The sequence below is a fragment of the Cyanistes caeruleus genome, chromosome 5, assembly GCF_971803275.1.
Source record: "Cyanistes caeruleus chromosome 5, bCyaCae1.hap1.1, whole genome shotgun sequence".
Taxonomy (NCBI): Eukaryota; Metazoa; Chordata; class Aves; order Passeriformes; family Paridae; genus Cyanistes; species Cyanistes caeruleus.
The window spans coordinates 1290582-1314271 of NC_141705.1; the positions used below are offsets into that span (position 1 = coordinate 1290582).

The following is a 23690-nucleotide window of genomic DNA, read 5'->3' on the forward strand; positions in this document are numbered from 1 at the left end:
TAAAACCTACTGCAGATGGAGTGTCAGAATCTGCTCTGTCGCCGTGTCCGATGGCTTCTCCCGTTTGCCTTATCGTGGGAACTCCTCCTTTCTGCTCCCAACGCTTCCCAAAGCCTCTCCCAGCCTGTTTGTACATTTGTTTTATATAAATTGAGTGCTCTGATCCTATGGGGAGGGAGGTGAAAAACCTCTTCAAAGCGGGAGCCGCAGAAATTCCTTTTTTTTTCTGGGCAGAGTTTCCATCCCCATCACTCCTCGGGGTTGTCATTTTTTGGAGTTTATTGGGAATTTCGTTGTTTTTTCTTTACCTGGTGCAATCTTTATTTGCTGTCATGAAACCAAACCCACGGCTGAGAAGGAAACCACCGCGTTTCGCATCAAAAATCGTAATTTTTGGTTTATATGAAGCAAGTAAAGGTGCCTTGGTTAAATGTTTGGGGTTAAAGTCTTTTCTTGAGAGCTGGAGGAATATTTCAGGATATTCCTGCAGTGCAAGTGTCCAAGGAAAATCCTCCTTTCAGGGAAGAGCCGGGGCTGGGACAAACCAGTGGAGATGGGGAACCTGGTCCTGGCATGAAGGAAAACTGGATGAGAGGAGAAAATGTGGAGTTTATCCATTGATCCATTTTTGTTCTGCTTTCGTGTTTTCCGTGGGTCTGCTGGGCTCGGGATGAGCCAGAGAATGAGTTTGGCTGATCCAACCCAGGGCAAGTGGGATGGAAGGTGAGATATCCAGGCTTTGGCTTCAAAGTGAAAAAAAATAGCTTCAGATGGGATATTTTTGGGAAGGAATTCTTGGCTGTCAGGGTGGTAAGACCCTGGAATGGAATTCCCAGATTTGCTGGGGCTGCCCCTGGATCCCTGGGAATGCCCAGGTTGGACACCGGGATTGGATCCAGCTGGGATGGTGGGAGCTGTCCCTGCCATGGCTGGGGTGACACTGGGGGGGCTTTGAGGTCCTTCCCACCCAACCCATTCCACGATTCCCTGTAGATGTTGACTGGGAGGATTTCCCTGCCGGGCCTCTGTCAGAGGCTGACCTGAGCTGGTGGAGTTGGGAATTTTTCCTGCCTGGACCTTCCCAGAGCCCTTGGCCGGGAGAGCTTTGTCCCACCCGAGTCCCACGTGGATCAGGTCATCCCCTCAAAGCCAGCCCCGTTCTCCTGGGGGTTGGCCCGGCCGAGCAGAGCGTGTCCGAGCTCAGGAATTCCTGGAGCTGGTGCCCAGCACTGGAATCTCAGTGAGATCCTCTCCATGGAAATCGCTCCCGTGCTTCCAAAGGCAGGACAAGGGCAGAAGGGGAAATCACTGGATCCAAAGCTTGTTCTGCTCCCAGTGACCCATCCCAGCTGCTGATGGGATAAATCCATGCCATGTTTTGGCTTTTTGGCTGCTCCAGGGCAGTTCTGGCGTGGGGCAGGTGTGAAAGCCATGGGAAAATCTGTTTTCCATGGATTTCGGGATGTGCAGTTAAGGGTGGGAAGTTCCTGCTGGATTTTAACAAGGTTTCATTTTTCCTGAGGGACAGAAATGGCAAAGTGGGAATCTTGGTCTGAGCCCTCAGGAGGACGTGACCCGTTCCAAAGGAGACCAGAAACTCGGGTTTGGGTCTCCTTGATTAGAAATTGCAGCTTTAATCTGCTAATTAACTGTCTGCAATTACCAACAAATGCCAATTATGACTTGTGAGGGTCCAGCACGATCCATTTTGGTTCTGCTGAGGCCCAAACCCCCTTTGTGCCAGGAGATCTTTGGGACTGGTCCCGAACACTCCTCAGAACCTCTCATCCCTCTGAACTCCCTGCAGGTCTCTGGGAATTTCCCCTCTGTTCCTGGAGCCTCCCCATCTCCCATCCGGAGGCTGTTTGGAACGGAGGTGCCACCTGCAGCTTTAGTCAGCGGGGGCTGGGAGTGGCTGGGAGGAGTTTTTGGGTTTCCTTGAGCAGACAGTCGCTCCTCGTGGCAATCCCAGCGCTCGGCGTTATCTTCCCGTGGCTCCGTAAATCCTGGGAGTTTGACGGGACCTCCCAGCAGGATGGCAGCGGTTCTGGTGGCTCCCTCAGTTGATGAATGGTTTTGTGAAGTTTGCCTGAGCCACAGTTCAGGGGCTTGTTGGGCTCCGAAGTGCCTTAACTCCGTTCCCTTTCCTTCCATTGTTTCCCCCCGGAGTTCCCCCTTTGCAGTGGGCAGATCTTGCCAAACCCGGGATGGGATCTCTGCTGAAAGCCCCGCTTTGCTGGGCAGGGAGGAACCTGGGATGACTTTTCTGGTGCGATTGGGATCTCTTTCAGCACATCCTCACTCCTTGTGCCGAGTCCTGAATCGTGCCTGGCTGCGGAGCCCGAGGAATTTGGTAGGAACATCGTGGGTTCTCCAAAGCCTTTCACATTTTTACTGTTGACTTCTGTAGGGAACGAGCATCCATCAAGGGGACGAGGATTTGTCATTGTTCCCCGAAAAAAGGGCAGTGGCATTGTTACAGCCCAATGGGAACCCTTTGGAACGAGCAGCCTCCAGGGAGAAATGCAAATTTATATTGAGTTTTAAGACAGACATTGCCCAGCAGTCCCTTTTAAATCAGAAGATGGAAAGATTGTTTTATCTTTGGTAACTCTTTCCAGAGGACCTACAAAGCCGAGGCCATGAGCCGCAGCTTTTGGGGTGAGGAGCTGCAGTCACTTGTTTTCCTGGACTTCGTGGTGGGGCTGGGAGCTGATCCCAAGGCGTGGGCACAGGGCCCCTCTGGTCAGCGGGACCGGTCATTTGGAGCGGCAGTTGCCACCTTTTCTGGAGGGAAGAAGGGATGAAAGGAGTTTTATGTGGCTATTGAGGAGGTTTATTGATCCCAGATACGGTGGCTCCAGGATTGTGGGGAAGCAGGCTCCCTTTATGGCAGGAGTAAATTGTGGGGGATTGCTTCACTGGTCAGCCCATGAAGGGCTGGCTTGGGGCATGGGAATGGTCACGGATCAGATCAAATCCTCCCTGCTGGGCCCCTTCTCCTGCTTCCAGATCTGTTCTCAATACAGACCACAGGAGTTGTTTACCAGAGTCTGCCGTGGTTAAACTGCCCCGTGGGGTCCCAGTACCCCATCAAACTCCGTCCCAGTTTGCCCACAGGCTGGCAAACTCCAGTCCTGAGACTTGCCAGGCCGGAGAGCGGCAGTGGGGATTGTGCTATCCTCATAAACGGGGGCAGATTTTATGGCAGGGCCTGCTGTGAGGGAGAAGGGCCGAGGGACTGAAGGAAGGTTGATTTAAACGAGATATAAAGAGCGAATTTCCTAAAATGAGGGCGGTAAATCCCTCATGGATGGATGCCCCATTCCTGGAAACATTCCAGGCCAGGTTGGACAGGATGTGATTCAGTGGAAGATGTCCCTGGGATTCTTTGAAATAGGGAATTTTTCCAAATGTTCTCCAAGCCATCTTCTCCAGAGCATGGTATTCCAGCATCTGACTGGACACTCTGAGTGTGTGTTTTAGAGGTCCTGAACTCCCATGGCCATTCCAGATGGTGTCTGCCTGTTCCTCCTGGAGCTGCTGTGTGTGGGATGGGGGTGAATCCCACCTCTCCTCCCTCTGGAATTCACTCACTCGCTGAGATATTTCTTCTGCTCAGCATTTAGGTCTTTTCCCAATGTTTATTCACCTTCCAGTCCAAAATTCCCTTGTCTCCAGAGGTTATGGCACATCCTCGGCGTGGCTTTTCCGTCCCCCCGGTGAAGGCCCTGATCTTTCCTCTCCTTTTGGTGCTTCCCCTGGTGGCCTCTTTGTCCTCCTGACCTCCAGCTCCCCTTCCTGGCTGTCCCAACACCTCCCTGCTGCTGGCTGAGGTGTGGATTCCCCTTTGCACCACTCCACATTCCCATTTTCCCTCTCTCCATGGCTCTGTGCTCCCTCAGGCCAGGCCTGAGCCCTGCTCAGGGAGCTGCTCTTTGAGCCAGGCTCTTGTTGGTGCCCCCAGGAGAGCTCCTGGGTCCCTTCCCTCCGCAGCCCCTCCTGAGCACCAGGACCCTCGCTTCTCCTCCTGGAGCTGGAATTTCCTCTCCCCGTGAGGAGAGCAGCCAACTTCCCTTCCACTCCTTCTGCTGCCGCATCTCGGGGTTATTTTTAAACCTGGATTTACTCCAGCTCATCCTCCAGGCTGGGCAGGAGCTGCCAGGCGGCAGAAATCCTGTCTGGTGTCCCAAGGGATGCTTGGAGAGGGTTTAGGAACAGCTTTCCATGTCCCTTGGGAATGGTGAGGGTTCAGTGTCCTTCCACAGGCCCCTCTTCCTCTTGGGAATCGTTTTCATTTTCATCTTCTTCTTCTTCCTTTTCTTCTTTTTCTTTTTTTTTTATACTTTCTTCTTCTTTTCATATTTTATCTTCTTTTTCATCTTCTTCTGCTTCTTCTTTTTCATCATATTTTTCTTCTTTTTCATCTTTTTTCATCTTTTCTTCTTTTTCTTTTCATCTTTTTTCTTTTCTTCTTTTTCTTTTCATCTTTTTCATCTTCTTTTTCATCTTTTTTGTCTTCTTTTTCATCTTCTTTTTCTTCTTTTTCATCTTTTTTCATCTTTTCTTCTTTTTCTTTTCATCTTTTTCTTCTTTTTCATATTTTTCTTTTGCTTATTTTTCTTCTTTTGCTTGTTTTTCAACTTCTTTTTCTTCTTTTTCTTTTTTCATATTTTTTTCTTTTTTCATATTTTTTCATATTTTTTCATATTTTTTCTTTTTCTTTTTCTTTTTCTTTTTCTTTTTCTTTTTCTTTTTCTTTTTCTTTTTCTTTTTCTTTTTCTTTTTCTTTTTCTTTTTCTTTTTCTTCTTCTTCTTCTTCTTTTTCTTCTTTTTCTTCTTCTTCTTTTTCCTTTTCTTTTTCTTTTTCTTTTTCTTTTTCTTTTTCTTTTTCTTTTTCTTTTTCTTTTTCTTTTTCTTTTTCTTTTTCTTTTTCTTTTTCTTTTTCTTTTTCTTTTTCTTTTTCTTTTTCTTTTTCTTTTTCTTTTTCTTTTTCATCTTCATCTTCATCTTCATCTTCATCTTCATCTTCATCTTCTCCTCCTCCTCCCCTTTCTCTGGAATCATCTTTGTCATCCTTTGAAATCTTCTATTTTGGAATCTTCTTTTCCTTCTGCTGCTCCTACCTCTCAGGAATTTTCATCTTTCCAACCACTTGACTTTTCCAGTTGCACACGGATTGTGCTGTGGTTTTTTTTCCAGGATAGGGAGTTGTGTGAATTTTCTGCTGGGATCTGTGTAGGATGTTGTTCGTGTCCCCCTCTGGTGTTTCTCCTCTCGGCTCACAAAAATAACTTCTGGGGATCCTCCTGCAGTGAGGTTGAGCTGGAAACCTCTCCTGGAGCTATCCATGAAATCCCAGGGGTGACATCCTGATTCCAAGGAGTGATTGCCTTAAATGCCAAAAAGAACCATTGTGAAGAAGAGTTTTCTCTCATCTTTTGGGTGAAAGTTTCTTTGTAAAGATTTTGAGAGAGCTTTTCTTCCCTGGTGTGAAACTCACAGGAATAGGCTGAGGCCGGGGTTCCTAAAATCAGGGAAGGGATTCGTGGGAATGGGAGACATGGAATGGTTGGAGGATTTTATTGTCAGGGCTAAAGACACGAGAGAGCCAGGGAAAATCCTGGGCTGTGGAGTGCTGAGGAAAACTTCTTTAGTCTTTGGAAAAAGATGGGATCCATTTAGAGGAGCAGGGATTTGTTTCTTCTCTCTCTCCCGGGGAACAATTCCTTCCCAAGATCCCATCTCTCCCTGCCCTCTGGCACTGAGAGCCATTCCCTGGCTCCTGGCCCTGCAGCCCTTGGCCCCAGTCCCTCTCCAGCTCTCCTGGAGCCCCTGCAGGGACTCTCAGCATTCCCTGCATTTCTCCCTTCTCCAGGGGAACATTCCCAGCTCTCCCAGAGTAGAGGGGCTCCAGAATCCTGGAATGCTTTGGGTTGGATGGGACCTTCAATCCCATCCCATTCCCACCCCATCCATGGGCAGGGACAGCTCCCACTATCCCAGGGTGCTCCAAGACCTTTCCAGACCTTGATAAAATCCTTGAGGTCTCCTACAGAATTCCACGAGCTCCTCTTTTCCCGCTGTCCCAACATTTTACTGGTCCCACCCTTGCTCCTCCTCTCCCAGGGACACAACATGAACCAGAGCCTGGTTTCCAAGGCACACTCAGAAAATCCATATTTCCCAAATCCCACGTGGTTTTTTTCCCTAAATCCAGGTATCCAAAATCCTCCCCAAAGTTTATATTTCAACTTGGGGAAGCAGGAGCCAGCCGAGAATCCCGCTGAACGTTCCGGGCCAGTTCCCGCGGCGCGGTGGGATTTCATAAAGCGCTTCCCAAAGGATGGCTGGGAAAGGGAAAGGCCCCAGACGTTTTCCTGCTGCTCCCTCGGCGCTCCGAGCAGGACCTCAATTAGCGGGGCACTAACGAGGCAGCGTCTGCATCCTCCGCCGCTTGGCCGGGGCCGGAGCCTTGCACTTCATCATTCCCGACTCCTCGCGGTAGCTCCACAAAGTCCTCGCAAATCTTTGGAGCTGAGGGAGAAATTGGGAGCACATTTTTGGTGTTTCCTCGCATGGCAGCTGCCCTGGGAGCTCCTCATTTTTCATTAGAGTCAGACTCGGCAGCTCCAGGAGTTCCCAGGCTCATCCACAGCCAGATTTTCCCAAATATCCCTCCGGGACTGTGGAAAACCTGTGGTTCCACTCACAGAGCAGGGAAAAAGGGATTTATAAATTCCTGAGGTTCCCAACCTTTTAAAGCACCCATCACCTTAAAGCAGGAGGGATTTGGGAACAGGGAATGAGGCTGGAATGTGGAGCCGGCCCCGAAATGAGCTCCGAGGCTTTTGGGATGAAATCCTGGTTAATATTTCTTCAGTGCTTTCTCTTGAAGCATCTCCAAAGCGTTTGAAGAGCATTATTAAGAGTTTGGGAGAAGGGAGGATCTCTCTTTTCCACTCCACTTGGAAAGGGAAGAAAAAGGCAGCTTGGAATTTATTTGGAGGATGAGGAGGCTCCAGGTCCTTGAAGATTTCTCTGATTATTTGCAGAAGCAAATCTTTGGGGCTGTTCTCCCAGTTGCTGTGTAGGGGGAAAATAAAGGAGAGTTTTAGGTGGGATTCTTCCTTCCATCCATTCCTGGGAGCTCAGTGCAATTCCAGCCGTGCAGCACATGGATTGGGATGAGGCAGGAAGGGTTCTTGTGGCTGCCTGGAATTGTCTCCCATCATTTTCTTCCTCAGCTGTCACCCGATTGCCTGAAATAATCCGAATTCGGAGGTTCTGAGGTGAGCAGGGAGCAAATATCCCACTAAAATCCCCAGGAATTCCGGGACCTCCTCCATCTCCCTGTAGGGAACATGGGAATTCAGTTGCTCCCAGGTTTTTGGATTCTTTTTGATCCCAGATGTGCCCAAGGGCCTGGGGGCTGCTCCTGCCCTTGGGAGCTGTGGGAGGAGCTCAGACATTAGCAGGTGAATTTGGGGAATTTGGGGAATTTGGGGATTTCCCTTTTTTTCCCCTTTTCCCGTTTCCTGGGATTGGTCCCATCCCATGGAGTTCCCGTGTCCCTGCTGCAGAGCAGGCTGTCCTGCAGTGAGGAGCAGCTCCCAGGAGGAATCTGGGACATCCAGGATGTCCAGGTGAGCCGGGAGCTGCGGATGGAGCTGTTCCTGTCCCTGCAGCGGGTGTGGGGCAGCAAAGGCAGCTGGGATTTCCGTGGGAAAGATTCCACTGAAACTGATGGAAAACTGTTGGGATTGGGTGTGTTGGCTTTGACCTGGCTCTTTATCTGATGTGTTCCTTGTGATCCAGAGGTATCCCAGAATTCCAGAATGGGTTTGAGTGGAAGGGACCTTAAAACTCATGCAGGGCCACCCCATCCATGGCAGGGACAGCTCCCACTGTCCCAGGTGGATCCAATCCCAGTGTCCAACCTGGCCTTGGGCATTGCCAGGGATCCAGGGATCAGCCCCAGCTGCTCTGGGAATTGCAGCCCAGGCAGGAATTCCTTGCCAAGATCCCAGCCCAATCTCCCCTTTCCCACTGGAAGCCATTCCCTGGCTCCTGGCCCTGCAGCCCTTGGCCCCAGTCCCTCTCCAGCTCTCCTGGAGCCCCTGCAGGGACTCTCAGCATTCCCTGCATTTTGCCCTTCTCCAGGGGAACATTCCCAGCTCTCCCAGCCTGGCTCCAGAGCAGAGGGGCTCCAGCCCTGGAGCAGCTCCGGGGCCTCCTCTGGACTCTCTCCAGCAGCTCCACGTCCTCCTGCTCTTGGCCCCGGGGCTGGGGCAGCTCTGCAGGTGGGGCCTGACCTGAGGGGCTCCGGGACACAATTCCCACCTTTCCTTTGGGATCAGCCCAGCCTGGGCCATTCCAGCCTCATCCACCCCAAATCCTCCTCCCAGGGCTGTTCCCAATCCCTTCCCTCCCCATCCAGCCGGGATTGGTGCTGGCACTGCCCTGACCCCTCTGCAGCCCCAGCCCTGCCCTGCCTGGACCCGGTGGCCTTTCCTCGCCCACCTCTGAGCGTTTCATGTTCTGCTCCCAAACCTTTTTCCCCCTGGATTTATCTTCCCTCCGTTCCCTTGGATCAAGGCAGCTCCGGAGCCTCTGAGCTCTTTGGGGGGTCAGGTTCACACCTTGTGAAAAGCAGGTGCAGCCCCGTTAACTCCAGATGGAGGCAGAGCTCTTGAGACCCTTTGGAATTCTGTCTTTCAGCTTCCCTCCCCAACCCCAACCTGCGGGGAGAGGAGAATTCCCTGTAAAAGAAGGATTCTTTTCCTGTTTCCGTGGCAGGTGGAGCTGCTCACCTGGGGGAAGGGGATGGCTCCACAGAGCTGCTCATTCCTTGGGCTGAGCAGCGATGCCACACGTGTGGCACTCGTGGGGACTCCGGGAAGACCTCCCAGCTCCACTTTTCCCTTTTAAAAGGCCCATAAAGGAAAATTGGAAAGGGCTGGAGGCGAGGTGTGAGATTTTTTCCGGGGTTGGTTTCTTATTTATTTATTTTTTATTTTTTATTTTATTTGCAGAGTTAGGTTTTTTTTAATCCTTAATAGATTTATAATACGCAGCTCCCTTGATTTGTTTCCATAAAATTAACCAGTAAATTTCCAATGGAAAAAAGCTCCTAATAGGAACCACCTTGGCCGAGGCTGAGACTGCTCAGGAGAGGTGGAGCAGGGCATTTTTCCCTCTGCCAGGTTTTTTTCCCGGAGTGCCACATGTTGGAGGGATATAAAACTTTTACTAATGAGAACTTGGAGGAATTCTGACTTTCTAATTGCCCTTTTTTAAATTTATTTATTTTATTTTTTTCTTTCTGCTGCTGTTTATTTTGGGCTCTTAAAAAAAAAAAAAGGGGTTGTGATTTTGGAAGTCTGGTAGTTTGAAAGCTCAGGCGAGGAGGGGTGGGAGGGATCTGGGCTGGTGGGCAGGGAAGGGCTTGGGGGTGGCTCTGCTGATCCTCCTGGGAATTTGGATCCTGTGAATCCTCTCCTTGGCAGTGGGGTTGGGATCAATTATTCTTTTAATATTTTTAAAGTTGTTTTCGAGCCAGGATTTCCTTGCAGTTTTCAGAGATTAAGGCCAGGCTGTTCCTGCTGGGAGCATCCCCGGTGTGTTGGGGTGAGGGATTCAGCTCACAGGTGGGACTGGAGGATCTTGGAGGACTTTTCCAACCTTAATGATTGTGGGATTCTGGGATTGACCTAAATCCCGGGTTATTGCTGGTTGGGATGTTCATGGAGTGGGTTGGGTGGGAAGGGAAACCTTAAAAACCATCCAGTCCCACTCTCTCCCAACATCCCAGGAGGATCCAACTTGGCCTTGGGCATTCCCAGGGATCCAGGGGCAGCCCCAGCAAATCTGGAATTGCAGCCCAGGCAGGAATTCCTTACCAATCTCCCCTTTCCCAGTGGAATCCATTCCCTGGCTCCTGTCCCTCCAACTCTTGTCCACTTTTTTTGGTCTCTATCCCTAAAATCCAACCATTCCCTTTTCCCCCCATTTTCCCCCATTTTTTTCTCCTTCCTTCCTCCTTTATTTTGGCCTTTCCCCCCTCTTTTTTCCCCATTTCCTCCACTTATTCCCTCTCCAGATCTCCTGGAGCCCCTTTATGCCATACAAGGGGCTCCAAAGATTCCCGGGAATTTTTCCCTTCTCCACATGAACATTCCCAGCTCTCCCAGCCTGGCTCCAGAATCCTGGAATGAGATGGGTGGGAAAGGGACCGGGAATCCCAACCCATTCCATGGCAGGGACAAATTCCATGATCCCAGCTGGATCCAGCCCCAGTGTCCAGCCTGACCTTGGGTATTCCCAGGGATCCAGGGGCAGCCATGGGAAATCTGGGAATTGCAGCCCAGGCAGGAATTCCTTGCCAAGATCCCAGCCCAATCTCCCCTTTCCCACTGGAAGCCATTCCCTGGCTCCTGTCCCTGCAGCCCTTGGCCCCAGTCCCTCTCCAGCTCTCCTGGAGCCCCTGCAGGGACTCTCAGCATTCCCTGCATTTTGCCCTTCTCCAGGTGGAACAAGGGACCTCAATCCCATCCCAATCCCAACCCCTCCCGCTGTCCCAGGGTGCTCCAAACCCCATCCAGCCTTTCCTTGGGCACTCCCAGGGATCCAGGGCAGCACAAACGGGAATTGTTGGGATCCTGCTGCCCTTGTCCTGCCCAGGGAATCCGGAACTGGGAAATCCGTGGAATTAGGCCTGGATGGAATCCTGGTTATGGATGGTGCTCTTCCCTCAGCGTCCACAGAGGGAGATCCTGGCTCTGTCCTGTGGATTTTTCCTTGAGCTGAGGATGGTCCTGGCTGGGCTGAGCTCAGGCTGAGCCTGGCTAAGCTGAGCCTGGGACCCTCCTGCGTGCTTGGGACAGGGGGAGAGGCCGGGGAGGGAAAGAAAAGGAAAATCAAACCTTTCCAGAGCTTTTTTTTATGGCTAAAAAAGCTAAAAAAGCTCTTTGTAGTTTCCCCAGGCGCCTTTAGAGGGCAGATCGTGTCCAGGGAATAACGGATTCGGGACGTGCTCGATATTCCCGGTGCTGGATTCCCAAGGTTGGAGCGCTCAGAACACCGAGAGGTTTCTTTTTTAAAAAGCATAATTTGAATTCTGCAATAACTCGTGGTGCTTTCAAGGGTGACCACGAAGTGAATTTACAGCAGTGAGATGAGATCAGGTTTTGATTTATCGCTCCGGACTTAAAACCTCTTTAGGCTCAGCCCTAAAAATTGTGGTGTGGGTGAAATATTAGTGATGGATGCAGGGAGAAAAATCCTGGGAACATACTGTGGGAGAGGAGAATTATGTAATGTGTTGACTAAGTTCATTTTTATGTTAAAAAAGACCACAAAAAGCGGTTTCAGTTGGGAGAGTTGGTTTTGGAGAGCAGTGCTGAGTGCTGAATGTATAATTTCATTTTTCTCTGCTGTAATCTCTTCTCTAAATCCCCAACCCTCACGCCCCAGCGCTTAGAGAAAAAAAAAATGTATTTATCAAGAGAATATTTCACATTATCAGAGGGATCTTTGTGAAGGCAGGAAAATGAAATCGAAGCTCTTCTGTAAAGTTGAAACTTTTCATATTGGGATTAAATATTCCTTAAAGTCACCGTGCTGGGGGAGGCAGGGCCTGGCTAATTCTGTGATTAATTAGAACCAGCTCTAACCAAACCACGTTCTGCTTTCTTCTGCTGCTCCCCGAAGCTCAGGGATCCTGGGGAAGATGATTATTCCTGAAAAAGCCATTTTGTTCTCCCCCAGCCGAGCCGCTCTTTGTGGCTCAGCCCCGTTGGCAGCTGCTTTGTGGGTTTCTCATCAAAAAAACCAGAGGGGTTATTCCCAAACAGAATGAAAAGGGCTTTGTTCCAACACAGATTTATCCTTTTTATTTTTTATTTTTTATTTTTTTTCTCTTTTTTAAATGATATTTTTAAAGCCTCCTGAAGGTGGAGGTGCTGCTGCTCCTGGGATGTGCAGGATGCCCAGGGCTTCTTTGGCTTTTAGGGTTCAGCTTTTCTGGGTGATCCCTGCCCGGATTCCTGCTGGAGATTTGATGGAAAAGGGAGCGAGGACTGGCGGGATCCGCTGGGGTCTGTGGGCAGCGTTGGTCCCACACGACAGCCCCGTGTCCAGCTGGACAGACAGGGAGAGGACAGACGGACACTCGGGGCTGGGAGATGGGATGGGATGGGATCCATGGGATGGGATGGGATGGGATGGGATGGGATGGGATCCATGGGATGGGATGGGATGGGATGGGATGGGATGGGATCCATGGGATGGGATGGGATGGGATGGGATGGGATGGGATGGGATGGGATGGGATCCATGGGATGGGCGGTCACTCCCAAAGAACTGGGACAGAACCTCAGGAGGATCAGCCAGGCTGCACCTGGATCACTCCAGCACCAATCCCGGCTGGATGGGGAGGGAAGGGATTGGGAACAGCCCTGGGAGGAGGATTTGGGGTGGATGAGGCTGGAATGGCCCAGGCTGGGCTGATCCCAAAGGAAAGGTGGGAATTGTGTCCCGGAGCCCCTCAGGTCAGGCCCCACCTGCAGAGCTGCCCCAGCCCCGGGGCCAAGAGCAGGAGGACGTGGAGCTGCTGGAGAGAGTCCAGAGGAGGCCCCGGAGCTGCTCCAGGGCTGGAGCCCCTCTGCTCTGGAGCCAGGCTGGGAGAGCTGGGAATGTTCCCCTGGAGAAGGGCAAAATGCAGGGAATGCTGAGAGTCCCTGCAGGGGCTCCAGGAGAGCTGGAGAGGGACTGGGGCCAAGGGCTGCAGGGCCAGGAGCCAGGGAATGGCTTCCAGTGGGAAAGGGGAGATTGGGCTGGGATCTTGGCAAGGAATTCCTGCCTGGGCTGCAATTCCCAGATTTCCCATGGCTGCCCCTGGATCCCTGGGAGTGCCCAAGGCCGGGCTGGACATTGGGATTGGATCCAGCTGGGACAGTGAGAGGTGGAACATGATGGTTTTTAAGGTTTCCTTCCCACCCAAACCATTCCCAGGTTCTTTCCAGACACGATGAACATTCCAGATCCCATCTCTCTCCCTCATTTGCTGAGCGTGTTCCCAGATCCCAGCCGTGGAACGTGTCCCGTTAGGATCCTGTTATCCCAGATTACTGCGGGAATGGTTGAGGATGTTCTGGCTGGGGTTGGAGTCAGATCCAGAGGATCTCTGCAGCTCTTCCCAGATCTCATTTAAAGACCTACAGCCTGTCCTGTGGAAAAGCCAGGATCCTGTTCTGTCCAGCATTGACCACTCTGGGCTTTTCCCGGGATTTACCGAGTCCTGTGTGTTCCAGGAGAATCGGGACCGTCCCAGGGAGGCGCCGTGACCATGGCTAGTCCCTCAGAACCTTCCAGAAACCCAGCCCAGGCTGATAAAGGGGAACAAAAGCAGAATCCTGAAAGGAGCCTTATCTCCAGATGCCAGAGCCCAGGGAGGGGGCGTGGAGCAGCACTTTGGGAACTCCCACGGACAGCAGCGGGATACAAGGATTCCATCGGAGGCCAGGCCGGGATAACTCCCTGGGGAACTCTGTGAGGCTCAGGGAGAAGTGGAGCATCCATGGGTGATAATCCCTGTCTGCTCCGTGGCTGAGGGAGCAGCTCCTGCCGCAGAAAACAGGGATAACCGGCAGGCTGTTCCTCAGGAAACCAGCAGCTTCCAAAGGCTGCGCTTCCCAGCCACCAGGAAGGGAAAACAGCAGGAAAACCACTGGGAAATGTTGGAATCGGGCTGTTCAAACTCGTGGTTGGAGTGAGGGCAGGGGCAGCTCCAAGCTGAGCACACTCTCGGATGGTTTTTCCAGAATTTCCCCCCGGATCAAACCCTGGGAAATCCATCCAAACAGCTTCCCCCTTTAGTGAGATCAAATCCATGGCTGCTTTTATCCTGAATATCCAGGGGGGTGAGGCTCCCACCTTCCCTGGGCCAGGACAGCAACACCTGCAGAGCTCCCAGGAGGTTTGAGGAGCTCCTGGAGCTGGGAATATTCCCATGCTGGGATTTCACTGCGTGCCTTTGGATTGAGTTGGAGCTCTCCTGGTGCTCCAGGCTGGCTCCAGGCCCCGCAGCTGCTCTGGGGGAGCACCAAGCCCAAGGACGGGCAGGGAAAGGCTCGGAGCAACCTGGGATAGTGGGAGGTGTCCCTGTCCATGGAAGGGCTGGAATGGGATGAGCTTTTCCAACCCAAAGCGCTCTGTGATTCCATGAACTGCCCAATTTTGTAATTCTACAATTCTCTGGTAGAATGTCCTGAAGTCAAAGCCTGAATTTGTCCCTTTGACTCCCCCCTGTTCTCTCCAGCTTCATTCCCTTTTCCTCTGTTTTTTTAGTTTTTTTTTCCTGAGGAAACAAAGCCTTTTGCCTGGATTTTTTCCTTTTTAACAGTTTCACTGGGAAAAAAAAACCCCACCGACCCCAAACCCTGTTCCCTGTGCCATTCAGGGAGTGTGTTGGAACAAAGCCTGGAAAGCAATCCCAATTCCCTGGGAGAGCTCCCAGAGCCAGGCCCTGCACGGTCGGGCGCTCCTGAGTCACTGCAGAGCCTCTCACCTGTGACCGCTTCTGGTTGTGGCCCCTCTCACCCAGCTGGGTCCCAGTTGGGAATGAGGAGAGGTTAAATCCACGTGTGTGAGTTTCCAGTGGGGCTCGGAGCCTCCTCGGGCATCTCCAGCTCCAGGGGTCACAGCAGCTCCCAGAGCCGGGTATTTCATCCAGGGGCGCTCCCGGCTGGAAAAGGAAATTTAAATTGTTGGTAGAAGCGAATCAAAGAATCTCAGTTGAGCTCAGATAAATTGTACAGCATTTATCTGCCCAAGAGCTCGGGCTGCTGGAGCAGAGCCATCAGGAGCTGTCAGGCCGAGGCTTTCATGTTTGAAATTCCCTGCGGAACACCCATCCTCCTCCTCCTCCTCCTCCTCCTCCCGCTGCCGCCTTCGGTCCCCCGAGCTCATTCTCGGCTCCTCCGCCGCGCGTAAATGTGATAAATAAACTTTGTAATCGCACCACTGAGCTCCCTTTGAAGCTGCCCACAGATCTGGATCCCACAGAAGTGTAAATCAACACTTTGGCCATGAAGGGCTTCTTAAAAAGTGCCTTTTTTTTGCGCAGCTGACCCAGAGGCTGTGCTTGCCCGAGGCTTTTTATCAGTCCTCGTTTGATAAATTTCTCCTTGGAAGGGAGAGTCTGGATGGTTCCCTTCTCCCAGTGCTGGGCTGAGCAGCTTCCCCCCAAAACAGCTGAGGTTTGATCGGTTTTGTGTAAAAAGCTGAATTAACCTGATTACTGAATGAAGTCTGAGGATGGGAATGTGCCTGAGCTCATCCCGTGGGTTTGATCCCATCGAGTTCCATGGGCAGAGACCTTAAATCCCATCCCAATGTCCAACCAGGCCTTGGGCACTGCCAGGGATCCAGGGGCAGCCATGGGAAATGTGGGAATTGCAGCCCAGGCAGGAATTCCTTGCCAAGATCCCAGCCCAATCTCCCCTTTCCCACTGGAAGCCATTCCCTGGCTCCTGTCCCTGCAGCCCTTGGCCCCAGTCCCTCTCCAGCTCTCCTGGAGCCCCTGCAGGGACTCTCAGCATTCCCTGCATTTTGCCCTTCTCTAGGGGAACATCCCCAGCTCTCCCAGAGCTGAGGGGCTCCAGAATCCTGGAATGGGTTGTGTTGGAAAGGACCTCAAATCCCATCTCATTCCAACACCTTCCTCTGTCCCAGGGTGCTCCGAGCCCCATCCAGCCTGGCCTTGGACACTTGCAGGGATCCAGGGCAGCACAAACAGGAATTGTTAGGAATCCGGTGGGGTCCTGCTGCCACGGCAGTGTCCTTGTCCTGGCCAGGGAATACTGAGCTGTAAACTCCGTGGAATTAGGCCTGGATTAAATCCAGGTTGGGAAAAGGAGCAGGAGCAGCGGATGAGGGTAAATCATGGGGTGAGAGCAAAGCAAAAGGGGGAATTGCATTTTCCTCATCACACACTCGATGCCAAAAACTTGGATTTGAGGAAAATTGATATTTAGGAATATCAGTCCCAAGGTGGATTTCAGCTCTGGATGAGGTGGAAGAGACTTTTTAGGGAATGTGGAGTTGAGGCCGAGTCCGTGCGGGGCACTGGGGAAAGCAAAACCCGTCCAATGCCGCCTTTCCAAACTCCTTTTATTTAATGACCTGGAATGGAGTTCAAACAAACCCTCCCATTGTTGGGCCTCGTTTCCTGAGCCGAGGGAGAACTTTGTCAGCCAAACCTCCAACAAATTGTCTGCCCTGATAACGAGTTAGCACCGGGAACGGGAGAGGCCGAGCCCCTCCTCGTCCCAGCAGCGCCGGCTCCGCGGGCAAACTCAAAGCAGGAGCTGCGGCCGTGCGTTGAGTTTACACCTTGCAATAATAATCCCTGCTTTTATCTGATCCCAGGGGGATTTTATAACTTTGGAATGGCTCTCTGGCAGGGCTCCAGCCCCACTGTCATTTTTTATTAATGTTCTTTTTTTTCCTACCCTCGTAGCCAGTCTGCTTTGCTGGTTTTTTTTATTTTATTTTTTTCCCTCCTTTCTTTTCTTCCCTAAGATAGTTTAAGGAATATTTATCCCTTTCTTAGGGATATTGGGAAATGATATTTGTAAATTGGGTGTCTCAGCCCGTTGGAGGGGTCTGTACAACCATCACAGCAGGAACTAATCAAAACTACCAAAGCCAGCCTTTAAATCACCGCTCCCCTTAAATCACCAGCCCCTTCTGCCCTGGCTTTATCTGGTGTCTCATCAGGAAAACCCAATTAGGCTCTGCTCCACAGCCACTCCTGGCGGCTGGAGGTGAGGGGAGCTGAGGCTCGAGTGCCGAAAAGGAGGTGAAGTCATAAAAAGGACGATATTGGGGTTTTAAAGGAGCTCCTTCCTGCTGGAGGTGGGGAAACAACTTTTCCTTAGGGTGCCTCTGGAGGCAGGGCCTGGAGAGGTCCCTGGCCTGCTCTGGGAATGATCCTGTGCCTTTGGGAATGACTCCGTGGAGATAGGAATGACTCTGCGGTGTTGGGAATGATCCCATGGCATTGGGAGTGATCCCATGGCATTGGGAATGATCCCGTGGTGCTGTGAATGACTCCATGGCATTGGGAATGACTCCATGGCATTGGGAATGACGCTGTGGCTTTGGGAATGATCCCATGGCATTGGGAATGACTCCATGGCATTGGGAATGACGCTGTGGCTTTGGGAATGATCCCATGGCATTGGGAATGACTCCATGGCATTGGGAATGACGCTGTGGCTTTGGGAATGATCCCATGGCTTTGGGAATGATCCCATGGCATTGGGAATGACGCTGTGGCTTTGGGAATGATCCCATGGCATTGGGAATGACTCCATGGAGCTGGGAATGATCCCATGACATTGGGAATGACTCCATAGTGATAGGAATGATCCCATGGCATTGGGAATGATCCTGTGGTGCTGGGAAGTATCCCATGGTGCTGGGAATGACTTCATAGTGTTGGGAATGACTCCACGGTGTTGGGAATGACTCCATGGTGTTGGGAATGACTCCATGGTGTTGGGAATGATCCTGTGGCGTTGGGAATGACTCCATGGCATTGGGAATGACTCTGTGGCACTGGGAATGATCCCATGGCATTGGGAATGACTCCACAGTGTTGGGAATGACTCCATGGTGTTGGGAATGACTCCATGGTGTTGGGAATGATGCCATGGCAGTGGGAGTGGTCCCATGGTGTTGGGAATGATCCTACGGTGTTGGGGTGCAGGTTTGCAGCCAGGCCCACTCAATTTTAAAGAGCTGAGTTGCTTTGAAAAACCCAGTTCTGAGAAACTCAACTCCAAAAAATTCAGCTCCAGCTCGGTTGGGTTGGGTTGGTTGTGAGGGGTGGGGAAGGTGGAGCTGTGGGGTTTTTTTCAGGATGGATCCTGGAATGGTGAGGAAAGTCCTTCCTGCTGGGGGCTTTGAATCCCAGGATGGGTTGGGCTGGAAAGGACCTTAAAAATCCCTTCCAGTCCATGGGCAGGGACACCTCCCACTGTCCCAGGTCTCCTAAAAATCTCCTGGACTGCCTGATGACAACCTCAGTGCACAAACGTGGGTCAATGAGCTGGGCCTGGGCCTGGAGGTGGTGCCTTTGCTTCTCCGACCAGCCGGTCCAGAAAGAGGATTCCTGCCAGGAGCTGGGAATTCTGCCCTGATGGAGGGACAAGGGTGCTCCTGCTCTGCCAGGCTCTTGTGGATGAGGGAAATATCTGAGCTTGGAGGGAACTTCACCTCCAGGAGCCCAGCACTCGGTGTTTGATTCCAAAACATCAGCTGTGAGCAGGCCTTGGCTCCCCTGCCTGGTTTTGTGCTCCCGTGGGGCAGAGCGAGCCAGAACAGGGGCAGTTCCACAGGATAACCCAAAGTGGCCTCACTTTCATGGAAACCACACCGAAAGGTGGATTTTGGATTGGATTTGTCATCCCCTGAGGGCTTTGGGCCTCGCCCAGCCCCGGTTCTGTTGGTTTTCCGAGGTGTCACCCGGCCTTTGATGTGGGGTCTCTTCCCTGGGCTTCTCCAGACCCTTTGTGGGGAACAGAACCCCCAAACCCTCCGGTGCTCCTCAACAGGTCGGGTTTGATCCTTCCTGTGCCACAGCAAATCCATGGAAGGGTTGTTCTGCTGTGCCCCGGCCCAGGGAGGTGCCAGGAATGTGCTGGGGGTGGGAGATGGGAGTTGCTTAGGATAATCCCAGATTTCTCCGGAGCTGCTTCCTCTGGGCCTCCCCCCAGCTCTGCCTTTCCCTCACAGTGAAACCGAAACCTCGGTGACTTCACAAAGCTGAAGAAAATTCGATATTTCTCACTTCTAGGTCACCTCAGTCCAGATTGTTTCCTGCTGGGAGCGAGGGGGTTGGGAATGTCCTCCTGGAGATGGAAAAGCCATTCCCGTTCCTTCTGGCAGGGTCTGGGTCTGGGATCACTCCTTCATTCCGGGCTCGGAGCACTCCCGTTCCTGCTGCAATCGGAATGTGCCCATCACGGGTCGGGATTTGTCTCCGGTGTTCCCAGGAAGGGAAGAGAACAAACCTCCACTGACCGAATGTGAGGCCATTCAGGCAGTAATTCCTGAAAAAACTCGTCTAATTTAAAACTTCTGTCCACAAAAATCCTGAAAGGTGAAGATTCCTCGAGGTCCCAATTGCTCCTGGTGGGCTGGAGATCTTTTGTGCCATCGGGAGCATCCTCTGGCTGCTTTTTTAGGAAATCTGGGAGTAGGGACATAGGATTTTTTCCTTTTTTTTTCCCATTCAGAGAGTGGGCAGGTCCTGGCACAGGTGCCCAGAGCAGCTGTGGCTGCTCCTGAATCCCTGGAAGTGCCCAAGGCCAGGCTGGAAAGGTCTTGGAGCAGCCTGGGACAGTGGGAGGCATCCCTGGGGGTGGAATGGGATGGGATTTAAGGTCACTTCTAACCCAAATCCTGTGATTTTCCCAGCTGGTGCTTGTGCTTCAATCCAGGTCAAAAATCTTCTCTTGATAAATCAGTTTATTTGCATTAAAAGTGCAGAATCGAAGTGTGGGGGGTAAATTCCATGTGGGGCTCCTTGTCCTGGAGCGATGCCGGAGGGAGAGATTTCCTTGATTTCAAAATAACTGGGAGTTCTGAGCTCTTATCAACATTTGGTTTGGATCTTATCAATACGGACACCTGCCCACATCCTGCGGTGCTCCCACAGCAGAGCTGGGCCGGGGGAGGATGAATCTCTTGGATTTCCCTTGGGAAGCAGAGGTGGGACCAAGGTCTGGGATCCTTGGAGAGCGCTTCCATGGATCCTTGGAGACACCAATTCCATGTCCAGCCTGAAATCCCGCGTGTTTCCCGCCCAGGGCTGGCAGCAGCATCCTCCAGCTCGTTATCCCAAATTTCCCTCTCCCATGACCGCCTGTGCGCTCCGGGCCCGCTCCACCCTGCCTAATGATCTGCGTCCAGCTCAGGGCCGCATCCAAAACTCGGCCTTTTCCCACTCTTTGATTCTCCTCTCTCCAGAAGGAGGAGGATTACATAAACGGGAGGGTTTAATGAGTGCACTGGGCTTGCTTTTGGGGGAATTTCCAGCGGATTCGGGGTTATAACTTCATTAGGCCTCGGCTGGGAAACTCAGGGCGGCGCTGGGCGGGCCTGAGGGTGGACCCCAGCCCCGACCCTTTGTTGTGTTCTCTTCTGAGGGACCACGCGCTCCCGCCCCTTTTTGAAGTCCTAATTCCCTTTATGGGATGTTGCAAGGCCTTTCTATAGAGTGCTGCCTCTGAAGTCCGAGAATCCCGGAGCCAAAAATGCCCCTTTCCCCAACGGCTCCGCGTCCTGACGTCGGGAAAAAACTTTGTCCTGGGCAGTGTCCACCCAGACCTTTCCCTCTGGGGCTTTGTTGCAAAAATTCCCATTGTTGGGATTGATCCCCGAAGAGATTTTGTTAAAGGGATGGGTTGGGAGTCCCCTGGCTCGGCTGGGAGGAGCACTCGGAGTAATGAACTCCAGGGCTACTCCTGCTTTCCAACCGCTAGAGGTCAAGGTTGTGCTGCGGGATAACGCATCCCACAAGGATAATGCATCCCGATCCAAGGATTCGCTCAGTTCCCACTGCAGCCACCTCCAGAGGCAGCTTTGTACACGGAATTTTGTTATCAATTACCCAGCTCGTTAATTAATTGGCAGCTGCTTGCGTGTGCTCGGGGTGAGGAGCGCTTTGAGGTGGATTTTCTGAGGAATGGGATATCCACGCCTGGATTTTCCAAGGAACGGGATCTTCATTCCCTGCTTGGATTTCGATATTCCTCAGATGTAGGAATTACTCCAGTGCTCATTCCCTGGTGGGGTTTTGCTTCCCAAGGAGAGATTCCAAAGGGATTTTAAGGCTGGCAAAAATCAAAGCTGCTCCTGAATTATTTTTGGGGGTATATTAAAACTTCCAGGAGTTGAAAAGGAAATAATTTGGGAGGTTTGCACATGGATAAAGCTTTGTGCTCTCCGCAGTTCAGGTAGCAAAAGTAATTAGCAATTAGCAATTTTTAATAGCAATTAATAATGTTTTAACTCTCCCTTGGTGTTGCTGACAGCTGGATTTCCAACGGATTTTTTGGTTTTCCTGCTTCCTTCTAAATCCAGGCTGTCACATTCCCGTAGGGAAGGGGATGGGCCCCTTTTGCCACCTCAGAGAATCCTGGAATTCCAGAATGTTCAGGAGCATTGTGGAAGGTGTCCTTGCCCACGGAATGAGAGGATCCTTAAGATCCTGTCCGCAATTCCATGATTCCCACATGCCTTTATTCTGACACGTGAAAAATCCACAGCAGAGTACGGGGAGGAATCCTCTAAATCTGTGTCTAAATCCACACAAATTCCAGGTTTTCCATGTGTTTCATTTCCAGTCACTCCAGTACACAAACCCACGTGTCCAGCACCGCCACATCCATGGGATTGGCCTTTTTTCCCTGGTTTTGGCTGGGATTTGGCCCTTGCGACCCCTTGTGTGTCTGTGCTGTTCCCACTCCTTGTCCTTCGGTTTGAACACGACCAACTCCCGAACAATCGGGCCCAACCACTTTTCCTGCCGATTATTACGCTCCATATCAAAGGAAAAACAGGGAATTTCTGCAGGAGGGCTCAGCGTGGCCTCCACTTCCAGACAGCCCCAAAATCCCTGGAATAACTTCCCAGCCCTCCATCCCGGCCTTTTCCATGAGCACCTTTTACAGCTCGTTCCGCACATCAACAACGTGCAATTAAACCCTCCTGGGCTCCCACAAAAATGCTTTCAGGAGCCTCTGGGGTCCAGATGTGGAATGTTTTGTGCCGCCACGGCTGGAAAAGAGGAACAAATCCAGCGGTTCAGGAGGTCCCTGAGCGCGGCCTGTGACAGTCACCACATGGCCCGCGGGCGAATATTGCTGCAGCTGGGCCGTAAACGGAGCAATGTGGCGGCACGGGGGCCGGGGCCTTGGGATTTGGAAAGAGTCAGGAGAGCGTTTGGATCGTTGCATAATCCCTGGCCTGCCTTGCAAATGGATCTGGGAATATCTGGCTCGGGGAAAAGGCGACGTGTCGGAATTCTGCCGAGCGCGTGGCGCCTTCGGCCTCCTTTGTCCCCTTCCAGGCCTGGCTGTGCCTCGTGCCTGAAATCCAAACCAAATCCCGGGTGGAATCTCTGCTTTTTCCTAGGCACAGCAGCAGAGAAACCTGGACAACATCGTGTCCCAGCAGCCCAGGATTAGCGGGGGGAAGAAATCCAAGAAGGAATTCAGCGCCAGCTCCGAGCTGGAGGTGAAGAACACCAGCCCCATGTCGGAGCAGGATTCGGGGATCCTGGATGTGGAGGATGAGGATGAGGAGGAAGAGGTAACCGTGCAACACCAATCCAGGGATGCCGGGGAGCGCAGGGTGGCTGTGGTGCCTCTGGGGGTTTGCTCCTTGCTCGAGGAGGTGCAGAAGAGGCTGGAGAATGTGGGATGTGTCTCAAAATCCAGTTATTTCATGTTTTTGTCCCTATTTCCATTACTGGGCTCAGCAGAGAGGCCAAGGATTGGGAAGTGCCCACCCCAGTCTGGGGTGGGGAAGAGCCATCCCTCATGGAAACATTGCTCCATAACCCAGTTCTTGGCCTTTTCCTTTGTCCTGGTTTGTCTTTGGATAAGGGATTGTGTCAGGATGGGACTTGGAAATTTGAACTCCTTGATGTGCTCCCCTTCCCCTTCCCCTTCCCCTTCCCCTTCCCCTTCCCCTTCCCCTTCCCCTTCCCCTTCCCCTTCCCCGAAGTCTGGAATTTTCTCGTTTGCTGGAGCCTCTTTTGTCAGGAAAATGACATTTTCCGTGGGGAGTGTTTGTCACCCTGACCGTGACAGCCCCCGAGCAGCCAGGGACAGGATCAAGGACAAGTTTGGAATTTAAAGTCAGGGTTGTTCTGTTTTTTTCCTGCAAATCCGTTCCCTCCTTCCCACGGCTGCTGTGCACCCAGAGCAGGGGGAGCTCACACCTTCCTCCACAGGGACGGAATTCCAGGGGCAGCCTGGAGCCCTCCAGCTGCTCTGGGACCCTCTGGGTGGGATCTTCGTTCCTACGTCAGCATGGAATGGGGCCCTGGAGCTGCTCCAGCATTCTGGAGCCAGGCTGGGAGAGCTGGGAATGTTCCCCTGGAGAAGGGCAAAATGCAGGGAATGCTGAGAGTCCCTGCAGGGGCTCCAGGAGAGCTGGAGAGGGACTGGGGCCAAGGGCTGCAGGGCCAGGAGCCAGGGAATGGCTTCCACTGGGAAAGAGGAGATTGGGCTGGGATCTTGGCAAGGAATTCCTGCCTGGGCTGCAATTCCCAGATTTCCCATGGCTGCCCCTGGATCCCTGGGAATGCCCAAGGCCGGGTTGGACATTGGAATTGGAGCCACCTGTGACAGTGTCCCAGGAGTGTCTCTGCCACGGCAGGGTGGCACTGGATGGGATTTAACATCCACTCCCACCCAAACCATTCCATGATTCCGTGGTTCTGGCCAGTCTCAGGCAGGTGGATCCCGTCCCTGGGTGTGGTGGCACTCTGGTGACCCCACAGGAGGGGCTGTCCCTGGCCAGTCCTGGGGTCAGGGTGGCCACTGGCCGCTGTCCGTGGTGATGAGGAGCAGTGGGGGAGGGGCAGCAGCCACGGGATCCCCAGGTGC

General features: G+C 52.2%; 1 protein-coding gene across 10 annotated transcripts in view; it reads left to right on the top strand.

Annotated features, from left to right (window-relative positions):
- EXOC6B (exocyst complex component 6B) overlaps window positions 1-23690 on the top strand; it is a 270625-nt gene that overhangs the window by 92572 nt on the left and 154363 nt on the right. For all 10 annotated transcript variants that reach the window (XM_086891657.1, XM_086891661.1, XM_086891662.1 and 7 more), the window contains one exon: window positions 22210-22386. In XM_086891657.1, coding sequence (XP_086747783.1) covers window positions 22210-22386 — 177 coding nt within the window. The remainder of the gene's footprint in view (window positions 1-22209; window positions 22387-23690) is intronic.